The sequence below is a fragment of the Carya illinoinensis genome, chromosome 1, assembly GCF_018687715.1.
Source record: "Carya illinoinensis cultivar Pawnee chromosome 1, C.illinoinensisPawnee_v1, whole genome shotgun sequence".
NCBI classification, from domain to species: Eukaryota; Viridiplantae; Streptophyta; class Magnoliopsida; order Fagales; family Juglandaceae; genus Carya; species Carya illinoinensis.
The window spans coordinates 48630284-48646349 of record NC_056752.1 but is presented as its reverse complement, the minus strand read 5'-3'; the positions used below and the strand labels follow the sequence as shown (position 1 = coordinate 48646349).

General features: G+C 32.8%; 2 protein-coding genes and 1 pseudogene across 2 annotated transcripts; all 3 read right to left on the bottom strand.

The window, feature by feature from the left end:
• Nucleotides 1–745: 745 nt before the first annotated feature.
• Nucleotides 746–2996, bottom strand: LOC122279910 (GDSL esterase/lipase 2-like). Its single transcript, XM_043090818.1, has 5 exons — nucleotides 2610–2996; nucleotides 2385–2506; nucleotides 1572–1802; nucleotides 1210–1456; nucleotides 746–1128 (listed from the first exon to the last, which is right to left on the bottom strand). The coding sequence occupies exons 1-5, from the start codon at nucleotides 2890–2892 to the stop codon at nucleotides 890–892; spliced, it is 1122 nt and encodes a 373-aa protein (XP_042946752.1). The 5' UTR covers nucleotides 2893–2996; the 3' UTR covers nucleotides 746–889.
• A 2342-nt stretch (nucleotides 2997–5338) lies between these two features.
• LOC122279945 lies at nucleotides 5339–7163 on the bottom strand (annotated as a pseudogene).
• Nucleotides 7164–12323: 5160 nt separating this feature from the next.
• On the bottom strand, nucleotides 12324–14744 carry LOC122279903 (GDSL esterase/lipase 1-like). Its single transcript, XM_043090808.1, has 5 exons — nucleotides 14240–14744; nucleotides 14018–14139; nucleotides 13207–13437; nucleotides 12845–13091; nucleotides 12324–12763 (listed from the first exon to the last, which is right to left on the bottom strand). Exons 1-5 carry the CDS (start codon nucleotides 14523–14525, stop codon nucleotides 12525–12527), a joined length of 1125 nt encoding a protein of 374 aa, XP_042946742.1. The 5' UTR covers nucleotides 14526–14744; the 3' UTR covers nucleotides 12324–12524.
• Nucleotides 14745–16066: the final 1322 nt, after the last annotated feature.

Below are 16066 nucleotides of genomic sequence, written 5' to 3'. Positions count from 1 at the left end.
ATCATCACAAGAGCGCGGGAATGTAGATGATCATTGGCAGTATATCAATTTATCCGATGCTGTGTTTTCTACTATATTATTATTTTTCCTAATTGGTAATATCGAAGAATGGACTATGGATCTCTCCAAAAATTATCTCAAGACAACTAACAATAGTATACCTACCACTCTCATCGCTTTCAGCGTAGGTTCTACCGCCACCAGCAGTGGTTCCATTATTTGCAAATTTTTATGAATAACTTATTACTGTCTTTTAAGATGGCGTCTTCTTTGTAGGACATGGGTAAATATCAAGAAATTGGTTGTAAAAACTCAATTTTTTTTTTATTTTTTATTTTTTATATTTACTACTCTATTATAATTGTTCTGGAGTATTTGTTGGGAACCCCACTCTCTCTTCATATATCATTTTTTCTAATGAAGTTTACTTGCTTACTTAGAAAGAAAAAAAAAAATGTAGCGTTTTAACTGTTTAACCATACAAAGAAGTCAACATTTTTCTCGACTTATGCAAAATCCTGCGTATTTAATCAAACTTGCTCTTGTCAACGGAGAATGAGGCTGGCAGAGAACTAGGAATTAGAAATGGGCGAAGCAACTTCAAAAGAAAGAGGAAAATTCTCAGGGCTCATTCTAATGGCAGAGAATTAGGAATTTATCCAAAAACCCATTGGTCTGATGGCCCTTCTCTATTTGATGTGCCTTCCCTGATCTCTCTATCAGGAAATAGTAAGAAAATGAAACAGAGCAAGAACAATTCAATCTTATTACTTCAATTCAACTTCAAAAACTCTGAGAATATCTAGAAAGAAGAAATAGCAAACTCTTTTATTTGGTGAACGATGTGAGTTTGGCAAATTGAAAATGATGGCTAGAGAAAATCTTCATTTCATCTCTGCTCAACTAGTGCTTTTACATTGTAAGGCCATGTGACACTTTGGTTTCCACTCCACATCGACTTGGCTATTAGCAAGCTGGCCCTTTCAGTAGGATGGGCAGTGTCAAAGAACACATAGTCACTGGCTTTTTCACATAATTCATACACTCTGACGGATCTCATCCCTCCACAACTGTTAATTCCTCTGTATGGACCCGATCCACAGCATGCCGCCTCCCCTTCCTTGAAACCTTCACAAAATAAAATCAGAATTGGTAAATAATAAATTGCACCCTGCAGTACTATGGAATTGAATAGCCATCATGACATACCATATTTTATAGGGTTATTCATTGTTTCATTGACTATACTGTAAAAATCTGTAATTGAATATTTGAATCCTTTCAGCTGGCTCTCTAGCTCCTGGAGGACATGGGAAAGTGCTTTGTTGTGCAGTTTTGCCAGTGCTGTAATTTTCTCCACGCATTTACCTGCGTTTATTGCCTTTAAAAATGGTAAGCAACCGAATGGCGCCATGTTTACAAACGCAAATTTCCTTCCTCCTTCCTTGTGTATTCCCTATATAAGACATCATCAAAGTATGTTTGTGCCTGAGTTAACAACCGAAAAAGAGAGAGAATAATGTAAAACAATTTTTATTTCAAATATTGGGTAAGAATGTAAGTGTTATTACTTTGATCACAGTTGTCAAGTTGCCAATAACCATATCTACATACTCTTCTGGAGAGTAGGATTGAAACAAGCTTGAGTTTGCAGTATAAGGGGATACGTAATCGTTGCTTCCGACGCTGGTTATGTAAACAGCTCTCGACACCAATGTCTTGGCTTCTGCTTCACCTATTTCTTTCTTCAATAGCATCTTCATTCTCTTGAAATTACTGACTTGTGTGTGCAGGTCTATCACCTATTAATTAGAAGGGATGGGGAAAAGGGAAAAGGAAGAAGAACAAAACGCAAATAAATCTCAGTAATGTCATCGTATAAGGTTGTGTTTATGTCATAGGAACGCAATCTATTTCAAGAGAGGATAATCATACATCTTACAACTCTTTTACAACCTATTCTATAATTAATGACTACGAACTTGGCTACTTCATCATAAATAACTCAATTTTAGAAAATTACCTTTTATTTAGTTGTAAAAAGAGTTATAAGAGAGTAACAAGTTAATAACTTCCTTTCAGAAAATAAGATGGGATGATAAGAAGAGATAGCTTATATTTTGTGAGCTTATACATATCTAAGAATAAACAAAACAATAGCATACGAGGGCTATAACGATCTTTTGAAAGAGTTTGTAAATTGTAATGCAACAAAATTGAAAGAGAAAGAAAACATGAAAGATAACGAGACAAAAAAGAATTTTCTAGTGGTTCGATCGGTACGTACATGACTACTTGCCATCTATGCTAGAGTTAGTTGCATTTCAGTTGCATACCGAGAAGCCTAATATTGAAATTCAATGATCAGGTAGAAGCATATATACCGATCCTAGATGAGTTCCGACAAGAGCACCAGCTCCGGCAGATGCAAAGTTAGCCCCATCTGCATATCGCTTATAGCCAGGATGTAGATACGCCGGAATCGATGGCAACTTTGCAAACTCAGCTGCAACGTCAGTAAATGATTTCAAAACTTAGCCGACAGAAATAATATTCAGGCTCTAAAGAAAAGAAAACAATGACATGAAGAGCGGGCGTGCATATCTTACCTATGAAATCTGGAATTATACGGCCATCAGAAAATCTCCCAGTTGGGTAGTTAAAGAAGGTTTCCCCATAGGGATAAACATTGGCCCGGTACTGGTACGTGGTATTGATGTAGTTATTGTTTCCTGCATCAAAAAGAGAATCTCCGAAGATGAATAGGGCAACATGGTCATCCGGCAGGCATATGTGACTGTGGCCAAGGCTTGTGGTTGGTATAATGGTAAGGCTCGCACACATGAAAACCAAGAAACAGATACGAATCCTCGAACTCATCATCATGTTCATTAATATTTTGTTGATCACCTTGTGTTTTGTTAACCTGTTTAATTAGTCTCAGTTTTGATTTATTTATAGGGTGCTTTGTTTGGATGAAGGAGATGCATGGTCTGCCTTTGTTCTGTTGAACTTCAAGACGTTTCGTTTTTTTTTTAATCTCAAAAAAAAAAAAAGAGACGTTTCGGTTTTTAACATCTTTTTCAGACCTCGGACCGACGATTATTCAAACAATTGGACCAAATCAAGTATTATTATTATTATGGACCAAATCAATTGGACCGGGGTGAGGTAGGCAATTTTTCTTTCTTTCTAAATTATCAATTACTTGGGCAGCAATATGTTATTTTGATATTTATCTTATTTTGAATATTCCTGGCTGCTGAGCAGATGCTTGTTATTTTTTTGAAGTGTACTAATTCTCATCGTCTTTATATAAAATTATAAATTACTCGAAGTACCTTATCCCCATTCGATGCAGACTTAGCGTGACATTTCAACACCATCCCCTTCATGTGTGGACATGAAGATATTTATAATGGGAAAGAGATTGCATAAAAATAAATTTATAAAATGATCTGATGTATTAAATTATAAAATTATTTTTATCTTAAAGTAAATATAATGTATCATATGAAATCATATCAATTTATGAATTTATTTTTATAGAATTTTTTTATAACTATAATACTTCTCATTAATCCTTTCGAGTAATTCTACATATATACAACCGTGAAGTATATAAATATTCTGTAATCGTTTTGAAAAAAAGTGTAATCAATTATTAAAAAATTAATTTTTTTATGTAGATTCCATATTTTATTCAAGAGTAATAATACATACAGTCGTGGAATTGTAAACGCCGTGCAATTGCTTTGAAAAAAAGTGGAGTTCACGATTAAAAAGTTAATTTTTTTCATGTAGATCCCATATTAATTCATTTTTTTAAAGCGACTGCACGCCGTTTGCACAACCACGACTGTAAATATCATTTCTCTTTTATTCACTGTTTTTTAGAACGATTACGCAACTGTTACATAATTTACGATTATAAATATCTTTTCTTTTCTTTTCTCGTATATTTAACTCCCTCTATCGATTTTCTGTCAATTTCACTAACGGCAAGGTTATTTATTTTTATATTTTTAAATTAAATTATTTATGTAATATCGAAAGAAAGTTACTTTTATCCATTTATTTAAAAAAAAAAAAAAGAGAAAAAGGTCAAAGACATTTCAAGAATAGAAGGGAATCCACATTATCTTAAAAAGGCGGTTGAGATCATGGGATTCCAAATTTCGTTGTCAGTCAAATATATTGATCTATACCGTGAGAAGGGCAATAACGTCATACCATATTTTAAAAGAAAAGTCCGTAAGTTGAACAGACTTACGGAAAAGCCTGTCTTCTAACATCGGCAAAAAAAATATGTTCAATTGTCTCGAGGAAAAGTCTACATCCACAAAAGATTTCTCTTCTGTTAAGAAAGTATTTTTAAAAGAATATGTGATTTTTTTTTTAATTTTTAAAAAATGTCTAAGTAGTTTTAAAATATTTTTGAAAGAAAGTAAAATCTTTTTATTTTTTTATTTATTGATCGGTGAGGATTCTCATTGTTCTGTAGATGTAGCAATGCTCTATACGTAAACTCAATACTGTACTGTACTACTTATTATTGTAATAACAGAAATTACAGTTTCCTCTTTGGAGGAGTTCTTGAACTTTCGGGGGAATTGGATCGTCCAAGATTAGTTTTCCTACACTAACGACTTACATGTCTCTGCAGATAATTGAATTATACTTGTTGCTGTTTTATGACATTTTGAGATATTATTAGTTTAACTTAAAAGCTTAAAACCTTTGCGTTAAAATTACTTCATGGGAGATTCGTTTTCTGCAGTAATCCCAATGCAACAGGGGCGGGAATCCACCATTGTGAAAACTGAAAAGCATTTGTATGAACATGATTTTAATGGTCAACACGATCTGCCCATTAACGTGGTGGGCGTTGGAGAATGGAGATTCATGCAAATGGAGTACGAGGAGAGTTCGGGCCGTGCAGCTGACGCATGAGGCGAGAAGGGTAGATAATGTTGACTTTTAGAGCATTCACATTGGCTTGATCAAAGTCATCTTCAAAATTTGATGAAAAATACAAATTTTTTATAATTCTAAAATCTTCCTATCCATAATTTCACATTGGATTAGCCATTGGATTCATCAAAATAATAATATAATAATATTTTTTAATAATATTTTTCTTTTCATATTTTGCAATTAAACCTCCTATATGTACATTAATAATTTAATTTGATATTTAAATTATTGATTTCTAACTAATTTTTTTCCTCAACCTAATTACCAACAAACACATTTTGCCAACCCTTCTTCTACCTAACAATCAAATATATAATAATTTAAGGAACAACAAACACATATACAATTTGTTCATCCAAGGTAAAATATTATGTTTGAAACTAACTACATAAACCATAATAGAACACATAGTAGCACATTTAAAGTTAAATAAACCACAATAGAACACATAAACCATACTACCACACAAACATAACATTCCAACTCTACAGCTTTGAAGCAGCATCCTTGTCCAAAAACCAAGTCAACTTCCCTTCAGGTGAAACCATTGAACAGGAAGTTTAACTGAAATTTGACTCTTTCCTAAAGCTGTTTGCACTGCTCCAGCTTCACCAGCACCAGTTATCACAAGGGCAATGTATGTAGAAGAGTTGATCATTGGAAATGTAAAAGTAATTCTCTTTGGAGGCGGTTTTGGAGAGTCCTTAATGAAGGTTACCCATTTCTCATTTTCTTTGAGCAGAGGATGGCCTGGGAATAAAGAAGCCACATGTCCATCTGGACCCATACCCAAGAGCATGAGATTGAACTTTGGGAATCCACTAGCTTCAGATAAAGCTATCACGTTTCTATTGACCAAGCTTTTTAGACAAGCCTCATAATCATCTGCTGCACCCTCAGCTGATAGCTTATCATTGATTGCATAGACATTATCAGGGAGAATTGGTACCTGTCAAGAAAATAACAGGGTTAAATTCACTAAAAGACCATCACAAGAGGAATAACCATGGACGGCAAAATAAAAATTGATAATAATAATTCAATTAAAGAATGAAACTACCTTCTACCTACACGTGACCCAAAATATGTTTTGATACAGATCAATGATAAGCATCTGGAATTAGAATTTATAAATTATTCAGAAAATAGGCAAGAAATCTCTTGCCATTCAACAACACCCAAATCTTGTTTTTTCCTGCACCTAAACTAATCATAATTCAACTCAACAAATTCATAAACAAACTATGCTCTCCTAAATTTGTTTTGTAAGATAATTATGTCTTTCTAACCATTCGGAACCCATGTTCTCTTTTGACTTTACTATTGTCCTTGCAATCCCTTCTACCAAGTGGTGCTGCCATTAGTCTTAAACCAATACTTTCACAAGCTCTAACATAGTGAAACGATTTCCAAATAAACCGAGGGTTCAACATAAGATACTAAGATATCACAAACAGTAGCATAATCAAAATATGCCAGCAAGTCTTAGTAAAAATGAAATCAGAACATATTCCACAATCGTACCTTAGAAAAAAACCCATCATTAGCAAGCTTATAATTACTGTCTTCATGATCCTTTGGTACTACTCTTTCATCTAGCCAAAAGACATGCCATTTCGACCATTCGATTGAATCAATATATGGGGGTTCCAATAGCTTCCTGAAAATCTCATTGTCAAGCAATTATTGTCTCTGGCCATGTACTTAGCCAGATAAACAGCTTGATCCTCCTCCGTATCAAACACCTCAACGTTCTTCTTGTCAGTTGATGGCATCGCCATTAACGTCTTCGATTGAAAGCAACCTAGGTTTTTCTTCTTGCCAACCAGAGAAGCTCCCTTCTGATCTGAAAGCGTGGCGGGGAAGTATTTTTGTGGAGCTGCATTACGGATGCTTGGATTGCCATGCGCACGCGGGGATTTTTCTACCGCACGAATCTGATCTGAGCTTGCGGTAGAAAAAACCCCCGAATGATTCTACTCCAAGAATCCAAGGAAGGAAGAATAAAAAATAGCTTGAAAACGAGAGAAAGGGAGAAAGGGAGAGAGAAAGCATACTAGTTGCCTTTGGAGAAGAAGCGTGACGCCCCCAAATTCCGTTTGGGATCGGATGGACATTTGAAGCGTCGAGACATGCAACACAAGGTTACCTGCCCCCGTTCATGACATATAAGATGCAATGTTCCTAACATGCATCTAACATTATGCAATATTCGCAGCGGATAATTTTTTTCTTTAGCAATACTATGCACCAAATTGAAAATATCCCAAATGCTTAAAACATACTTCATACATAAAGACCCATTGAGTAGATCACAACACTAGTCCAAAATGGTTATGATCCAAAAAATACTAAAGATGCAACTCCATTGTACAAGTAGTAATTTACGTTAACTACTATATTAACATTGACGTCGCACCATCGCTTAGTCAACTGTGTCTAGTTGATCAGCTCCTGATTCTCCTTCAGGTCCTGTAACAAGATCTACCATTCGGGGAGAATGGTAGTTGGGACTACCAAAGTGAGATTTGATTACAAATCTCAGTAAGTTAACAAAAAACTTCCACACAAGCTAATGATGCATGCATGACAGTAAAAGCATAAATGCATAATTAAATTCATAAGTAATTAAAGCATAACTTGGTATACAACATAGCATAATTGACATAACTTAAATTGAAACATGAACTGAACTTGACTTGACATGAACTTGATCTGAAACTTGACTTAACATGAAAAATACATACTCCACAGTTGTTGTGGCCCCATGTATTCTACGTGTAAATACATACTCCACAGTTGTTGTGGCCCCATGTATTCTACACAAACTTGACTTAACATGAAAAATACATACTCCACAGTTGTTGTGGCCCCATGTATTCTACGTGTAAATACATACTCCACAGTTGTTGTGGCCCCATGTATTCTACGTGTAAATACATACTTCACAGTTGTTGTGGCCCCATGTATTCTACACATACTGAATGTACTCCAGATGAAACGTGACTGGAAAACGAAAGGACTGGAGCCCTGACGTAACATAACGTGATTTAAACATAACTTGAAATACATGACCAACTTGAGATAGAAACATTTCGTAACATGGCATAACATATAATAGACAACATATTTAACATGACATACTTGTAATGTACAGTAATACATGACAGAATATATTATGTAACAGATAAAAATTGATGACAGAATAAATTCTGTATAATAGACAATTACGTGATAACTTGGCATGGTATGACATATATGATAACATACATACATACATTGTAGTTCCTTTACTTAGCACACATACACAGTAGATTGCTAGTAAATTAAAAGCTAACTTACCTCGATCTCCGCGTTTCTTATAAAACTTCAAGTGCGACCACGAGGAACTGTAATTAATGATTCTAAAAGTTAGAACTAAATCACTAAATATTTGAAATATGGAAAATACTAACTTAGAGAGTAAAATTTTTCATTTTACTCTCTACATGTGGAAAAATGACCGTTTTACCCATAACTTAAGGATTTTGCATACTAACTCCAAAAGTTTCTAAAATTTACATTCCTCTTGTAAATTTTGTCCTAAACTTAAATATCAACTCAGAAAAATTTAAAACAAAACACAACTATGAAGAACACACTATGGTCGAAACATCCATAGGCCATTTCCCTTTATTTTTGTTGCAATTCCTTCCAACTTCAAAACTCATGCTTAAACCAAAATTTTGCAACAAACATCTTCCAATCCTAAGTTCAAAACCATACTTAAAACATCCATTTAGAAAAAGCTAATAATCAACACCAAAATTTTTTGTAAAAAGATCCAAGCACTTGAATCACAAGTTTTGACCTTAAATCAAAACATCTCTAAGAATTTCAAAAATCAAATCTTACTTCTAACATATTCATAATATCATCCTAACATCAACCATGCTTTAAATCATCAAACTAAAGTCACCAAAACCACAAAATAACATTTGGATTTTTTGGTTTTACACTTAGTCCAAAAACAGAAACTTTTTCCTCAACTAGTTTTGATAAATCTCTTGATCTATGACTTATAAATATATGATCTTCAAACCAAACCATTACATGGTTTAAAAAGATGTCCTAAAACATATACAAGCTTCTAATTCAAGATCACATGGTAAGAAATTAACCAAAACATAAATTTAGCCAAAAATATCCACACTTTGGCTTATCTGAATATCTTTGCATAAAATTTCATATCTTTGAAACTAAGATCAAATATCTTCAAAATAATAATATAACATGTATATAAGATGTTTAGGATCCTCCAATAAAATTATCAAAGTCATTAGAATAGGTTTAGACCACCAAAGAGTTAAACTTTCTCAAAACAGAAACTGTTTTTCCTCTTCCAGTTTCTAAGTTTCTAAATCTAAGTACATCTTTCATCAAAACCTTTAATCATGCAAAAATCCTCAACCAATAGTCATATATACATGTTAACAATACTCCATAAAAATTTCGGACCAATATCTATCCATTAGCTTGGTCAAAAACTCCAAACTATAACATATTCTCCAGTTTACCTCCCAGAATGACCTTTCTATAGTTTATACAATATTTGACTGACCAAATGATCTTCAAATGAGGCAAATAAGATATCCATGTAAACTAGACTCAAAAAGGAACAACTTATATGAAGTAGACTTTATGATAAAACACTTACAACAGTTTCGAAATTGGCGTGCAAAATACCTCCTAAAAGCTGTCTGAGAGAGAGTGTTTGATATTCTTTCAATGAAAAGTGTAAATGAAGATAATTTCGTGGGGAGAGGTGGATGGAGATAATTATGGATGAGATATGGAAGAGATGAGGCTGGAGTTGAGAGTTGAGTGTAGTTTTCTCCTACCCAAAATATCTATAAAAGATTATCTCATAATATTCTATCCAATAGTATCTACAAAAAATCAACTTAAGATATTTTTATCTAATAATATCTATAAAAATCAATTCAAAATATTTTTACCCAATAATATTCATGAAAATTATCTCAAGATATTTCTTTTTATCCAATAATATCTACAGTTTTGAACAGACGTTTTGTCCGAAAATATGAAAAAAAAAGTTATTGCGCCATAAGACTTTAAATAACCCTCCGAGTCTAATGGCACAAACCATAATACATTTTGACACTTCTAACTATCTCCAATAATCAAAAATACACTTCTGATACCATAGGAAATAATAACACTAACTATATAGTTAGACAAAAACCTATACGATTAATGGATTCGTGAAAACTTATGGGGTTTTCACGAGGTTCCTAAAGTTAATAGAAATTTCACAATTGAATTTCTAGCGGGCTGTTACAAGAAGCTCGTGTGAAAATCTTGGGTTCAAATTAGAGTGTTCTGTGTGAAGAATCAAAGTGTAGTTTCGATGGATTGCTAGAAATGAAAAAGAGAAAAAGGGGGAGAGAAAAAGCGGAGAGGAAAAATTGAGATAGGAAAAATAAAATAGACTGGTAGATGAAATAAAATAGAGTAAACTATTGAAAAGATGAGTGTATATAAGCACTTCAAATATGAAGAAAACGTTATAAATACTGTAGATCAAAGTTATCCATTTATTAGTTTGACTAATTCAATGCAGCTTTTTTTTACATATTCATTATTTTATGTATTTGACTAGACTTTTGATGAAATCAATGCCAATAATTTTTACCATACAAAGAAGTCAACATTTTTCTCGATTTGTTCAAGAGGGTGTGGGCCGTTGTGCAGGCCTAAAACAATAATTTACCTATTGTCTTTTTTAGCTATGATATTTCTAACTCACGTACAATTTTTGTTTTCCCACAACAATTTACCCTTCATGATATTTCTAAATCACCAACGATTTTCTTGGGAAAAATAAAATCGTAAGCTGATTTTTAGACAATATGTTGGCATCTTTATGTCTCTACAAATGGTGTGGAGAGGGGGCAGGGAGTCCCTACTTGTCGTTTTCAACGAGCATTTGTAACACGTTTTTAAGGGAATCTGACATCATTCTTGAATTGAATACAAAATTAATAGATTTAAATTTGATATAAATATATTTAGGTTAAAATAGATTGATCTGTTAAGACTAAATGGATCAATAACTGGTTAATCCATTTAATCCAAAATCAACCCACAATAATTTGTTTAGATTTTATTTCAAAGTTATAATTTTATTATTGTTTAATTATAATATTAGTATTTCTTAACATGCTTATATTTTTATTGTTAGAATTGTAATTTTGAACCGATGCTCATTTTGTTATTATTGGGTTAGTAATATTAGTTTTATTATAGATTAAAATAAAGAAAGTTGATATTTTTTGTTAGTAGGTAGTCTTATTTTTTTTAGATTACTGTAGCTACTAATAAATTTATATTTTAATTTTTATGTGATATTATATTAATCAAGTTAAATAGGTTACAGGGTTAGTTCAATCTATTTACATTAGACATATTGAAATAACTCATGTCATGTCAAGCTCTTTTTAATTAATTACTAAACAAGTTAAAACGAGTGATACGACATGATCTATTATCTAAATAAGTCATGTTACGATTTAAAGATCTGACTGTTTATTATTTTAACAGATTAGATTCGAGTTAACCTAAATAGTTGAGTGTATAGGACTTGACACGTCCCGCAAACACTAATTGTCACCCATAATTTTTTGACTTCAAATATATGTCTGATTTGACTATTTCATAGGTTGTCTAGTAGTTTCTTTGTTTTGACTGAAAGTTTCACTTGAATTATATTATTTACAAGTTTAATGTATAATGGGACTCACTATATTTATAAAAAATTAAAGTACCAATTATTCGTATGTAAGCTGATGTTTAAGTTTGCTGCATAGTGATGTGTTTAGTGTGTTGATAAAGATACTTGAAAATAGATTTATTCATTTCAACTAACCATATCCCATAAGAGTCACTTAAAACTGCTATATTTCATAGACTGCTGTTTAGGTGGTGCTTGCAAAGTAACGATACTAAAATCTGTGTATTTTCTCAAACTTGCTCTGCCAACTTAGAATGAAGTTGGCAGAGAATTAGGAATTAGAAATGGGTGAAGCAATTTCAAATGAAAGAGGAAAACTCTCAGGGCTCATTCTAATGGTAGAGAATTAGGAATTGATCCAAAAACCCTTTGGTCCGATAGTCCTCCTATATTTGATATGCCTTCCCTGATCTCTCTATCAAATCCATTAGAAACACCCTTGCTTTAAATTTTTCAGAGAGTGAAAACTTAAATAGATATCAATACTGCTTCTTGCATCAACAAAACTTGAAGCATTTCCCCAGAATGCGGGTAATAGTAAGAAAATGAAACAGAGCAAGAACGACTCAACCTTATTACTTCAATTCAACTTCGAAACTCCTGAGCATATGTAGATTATTCCAAAAAGAAACTCCTGAGCATATGTAGATTATTCCAAAAACTAACATCTAGAAAGAAGAAATAGCAAACTCTTTTATTTGGTGAACGATGTGAGTTTGGCTAATTGAACAAATGGCTGGAGAAAATCTTCATTTCATCTCTGCTCAACTAGTGCTTTTACATTGTAAGGCCATGTGACACTTTGGTTTCCACTCCACATCGACTTGGCTAATAGCAAGCTGGCCCTTTCAGTAGGATGACCAGAGTCAAAGAACACATAGTCACTGGCTTTTTCACATAATTCATACACTTTGACGGATCCCATCCCTCCACAACTGTTAATTCCTCTGTATCGACCCGATCCACAGCATGCCGCCTCCCCTTCCTTGAAACCTTCACAAAACAAAATCAGAATTGGTAAATAATAAATTGCACCCTGCAGTACTATGAAATTGAATAGCCATCATTACATACCATATTTTATAGGGTTATTCATTGTTTCATTGACTATACTGTAAAAATCTGTAATTGAATATTTGAATCCTTTCAGCTGGCTCCCTAGCTCCTGGAGGACATGGGAAAGTGCTCTGTTGTGCAGTTTTAGCAGTGTTGTAATTTCCTCCACGCATTTACCCGCGTTTATTACTCTTAAAAATGGTGAGCAACCCAATGGCGCCATGTTTACAAACGCAAATTTCCTTCCTCCTTCCTCGTATATTCCCTATATAAGACATCATCAAAGTATGTTTGTGGCCGAGTTAACAATTGAAAAAAAGAGAGAATAATGTAAAACAATTTTTATTTCTAATATTGGGTAAGAATGTAAGTGTTGTTACTTTGATAACAGTTGTCAAGTTGCCAATAACCATATCTACATACTCTTCTGGAGAGTAGGATTGAAACAAGCTTGAGTTTGCAGTATAAGGGGCTACGTAATCGTTGCTTCCGACGCTGGTTATGTAAACAGCTCTCGACACCAATGTCTTGGCTTCTACTTCACCTATTTCTTTCTTCAATGGCGTCTTCATTCTCTTGAAATTACTGAGTTGTGTGTGCAGATCTATCACCTATGAATTAGAAGGGAGAGAAAAAGAAGAAGAACAAAACGCAAATAAATCTCAACAATGTCATCGTATTAGGCTGTGTTTATGTCATAAGAACGCAATCTATTTCAAGAAAGGATAATCATACATTTTACGACTCTTTTACAACCTATTTTATAATTAATGTCTACGAGCACCTACTTGGCTACTTCATCAAAAATAAATTCCAATTTTAGAAAATTACCTTTGATTTAGTTGTAAAAAAGTTATAAGAGAGTAACAAGTTAATAATTTCCTTTCGGAAAATAAGATGGGATGATAAGAAGAGACGGTTTATATTTCGTGAGCTACATATTTAATAATGAACAAAACAATAGCGTACGAGGACTATAACGATCTTTTGAAAGAGTTTGTAAATTGTAATGCAACAAAATTGAAAGAGAAAGAAAACATGAAAGATAATGAGACAGAAAAGAATTTTCTAGTGGTTCGATCGGTACGTACAAGAGTACTACATGCCATCTATGCTATAGTTAGTTGCATTTCAATTGCATACCGAGAAGCCTAATATTGAAATTCAATGATCAGGTAGAACCATATATACCGATCCTAGATTAGTTCCGACAAGAGCACCAGCTCCAGCAGATGCAAAGTTAGCCCCATCTGCATATCGCTTATAACCAGGATGTAGATACGCCGGAATCAATGGCAACTTTGCAAACTCAGCTGCAACAGTACATGCTTTCAAAACTTAGCCGACAGAAACGGTATTAAGGTTCTAAATAAAAGAAAACATTGGCATGATGAGTGTGCGTGAATATCTTACCTATGAAATCTGGAATTATACGGCCATCAGAAAATCTCCCAGTTGGGTATTTAAAGAAGTTTTCTCCATAGGGATAAAAATTTGCCCGGTACTGGTACGTGGTGTTGATGTAGTTATTGTTTCCTGCATCAAAAAGAGAATCTCCGAAGATGAATAAGGCAACATGGTCATCCGGCAGGCATATGTGACTGTGACCAAGGCTTGCGGTTGGTATAATAATACTAAGGCTCGCACACATGAAAACCAAGAAACAGATATGAATCCTCGAACTCGTCATCACGTTCATCGATATCTTGTTCACTTTGTATTTTGTTAACTTCTTTGATTAGTCTCAGTTTTGATTTATTTATAGGGTCTTTTGTTTGGGTGAAGGAGGTGCATTGTCTGCATTTCTTCTGTTGAACTTCAAGTCGGACCGACGATTAATATTCAAACTATTCAAATTAAGTATTTTCAGGGCCGGGGTTAGGTAGGCAACGTTTCTTTCTTTCCTTCCTTCTAAATTATCAATTAATAATTGGGTTGACGCTTGGGCAGCAAGATGTTATTTTAATAATCTTGAAAAATACAAGGTCATATTATATTTATCTTATTTTGAATAATCCTGGCTGTTGAGCAGGTGCTTGTTATTTTTTTGAGGTGTACTAATGCTTATCATCTTCATATCAATTACTCAGAAGTATCTTATCCCCATTCGATGTAGCCTTCAGCGTGACATTCAACACCACCCCTCACATAGATATTTATCATGAGAAATGTTTTAACAATAAATAAATTACATAAAAATAAACTTATGAAAAGATGTGTTTTGATGTGATATGTTAAATTATAGAATTAATTATTTTTATTATAAAGTAGATATAGTGTATCATATGAAATTATGTCAATTTATAAATTTATTTTCGTAGATTTTTTTGTGACTATAACACTTCTCATTTATCAATCCTGCTTGCATCAACCAAAATTGAAAAACTTGAAATACATTTCCACCTATCTAGTGCAGATGTACTAAGGGGAGGTTTGGATACAAAAAAACCTTTTAACTCATTTTATTTCATCTCATTTAATCATTAAAACTTTTTTAAATTCTTATACAAAATATAATAAATAATTCAATATTTTCAAACCTTATAATAATAATAATATTAAAAAAATAATATTATTAGCTTATGTAGGATACGTTTGGATAGTAAAATGATCTCAAATAATTTATAAATAATAGTAAAAAAAATAATAATAAATAATAATAAATAAAAAAATAAAAAAATAATAAAATATTAAATAATAACATAGAAACTCCACTACCCAAACACAACCTCAGCTACATTTTGAAATGTGAACACTTAAAAGGCGTATGGTTCCTTCGGCACCTATATTTCTAGAAATGTGTTTCTCGAGTAGGTTAATTTCTACAAATTCTGCAGAAATTATTTGCTCTTCCAAAAATACCTTTATATATATTTTTTTATTAATTACAAAACTATTTCTTGAGTTTTCATGAATTAGCAAAAAGTACATTACGTTTCTAATTTTAGCAATTAACCCCGTTGTCTTTTTGGTTTTCATTGATGTGTTGTCTTTTTATTTTCTCTAAGTAAAGCTTTAATTAAAAAACTTTATAGTTGAAAGAAAAGTCCGTGAGTTAAACAGATTGACGTTTTTTAACATCGGAAGAAATATCTTCAATTGTCTAAATATTTGTCCCTTTAACTTTGTGCCTAGGGGTGAAAAGCTTTGAAATTTTTTATATGAATAATGATACACGCAAATCTTTTTTATAATTTTTTATATAGTTATATTTTAAAATAAGAGTATTTATATAAAAAA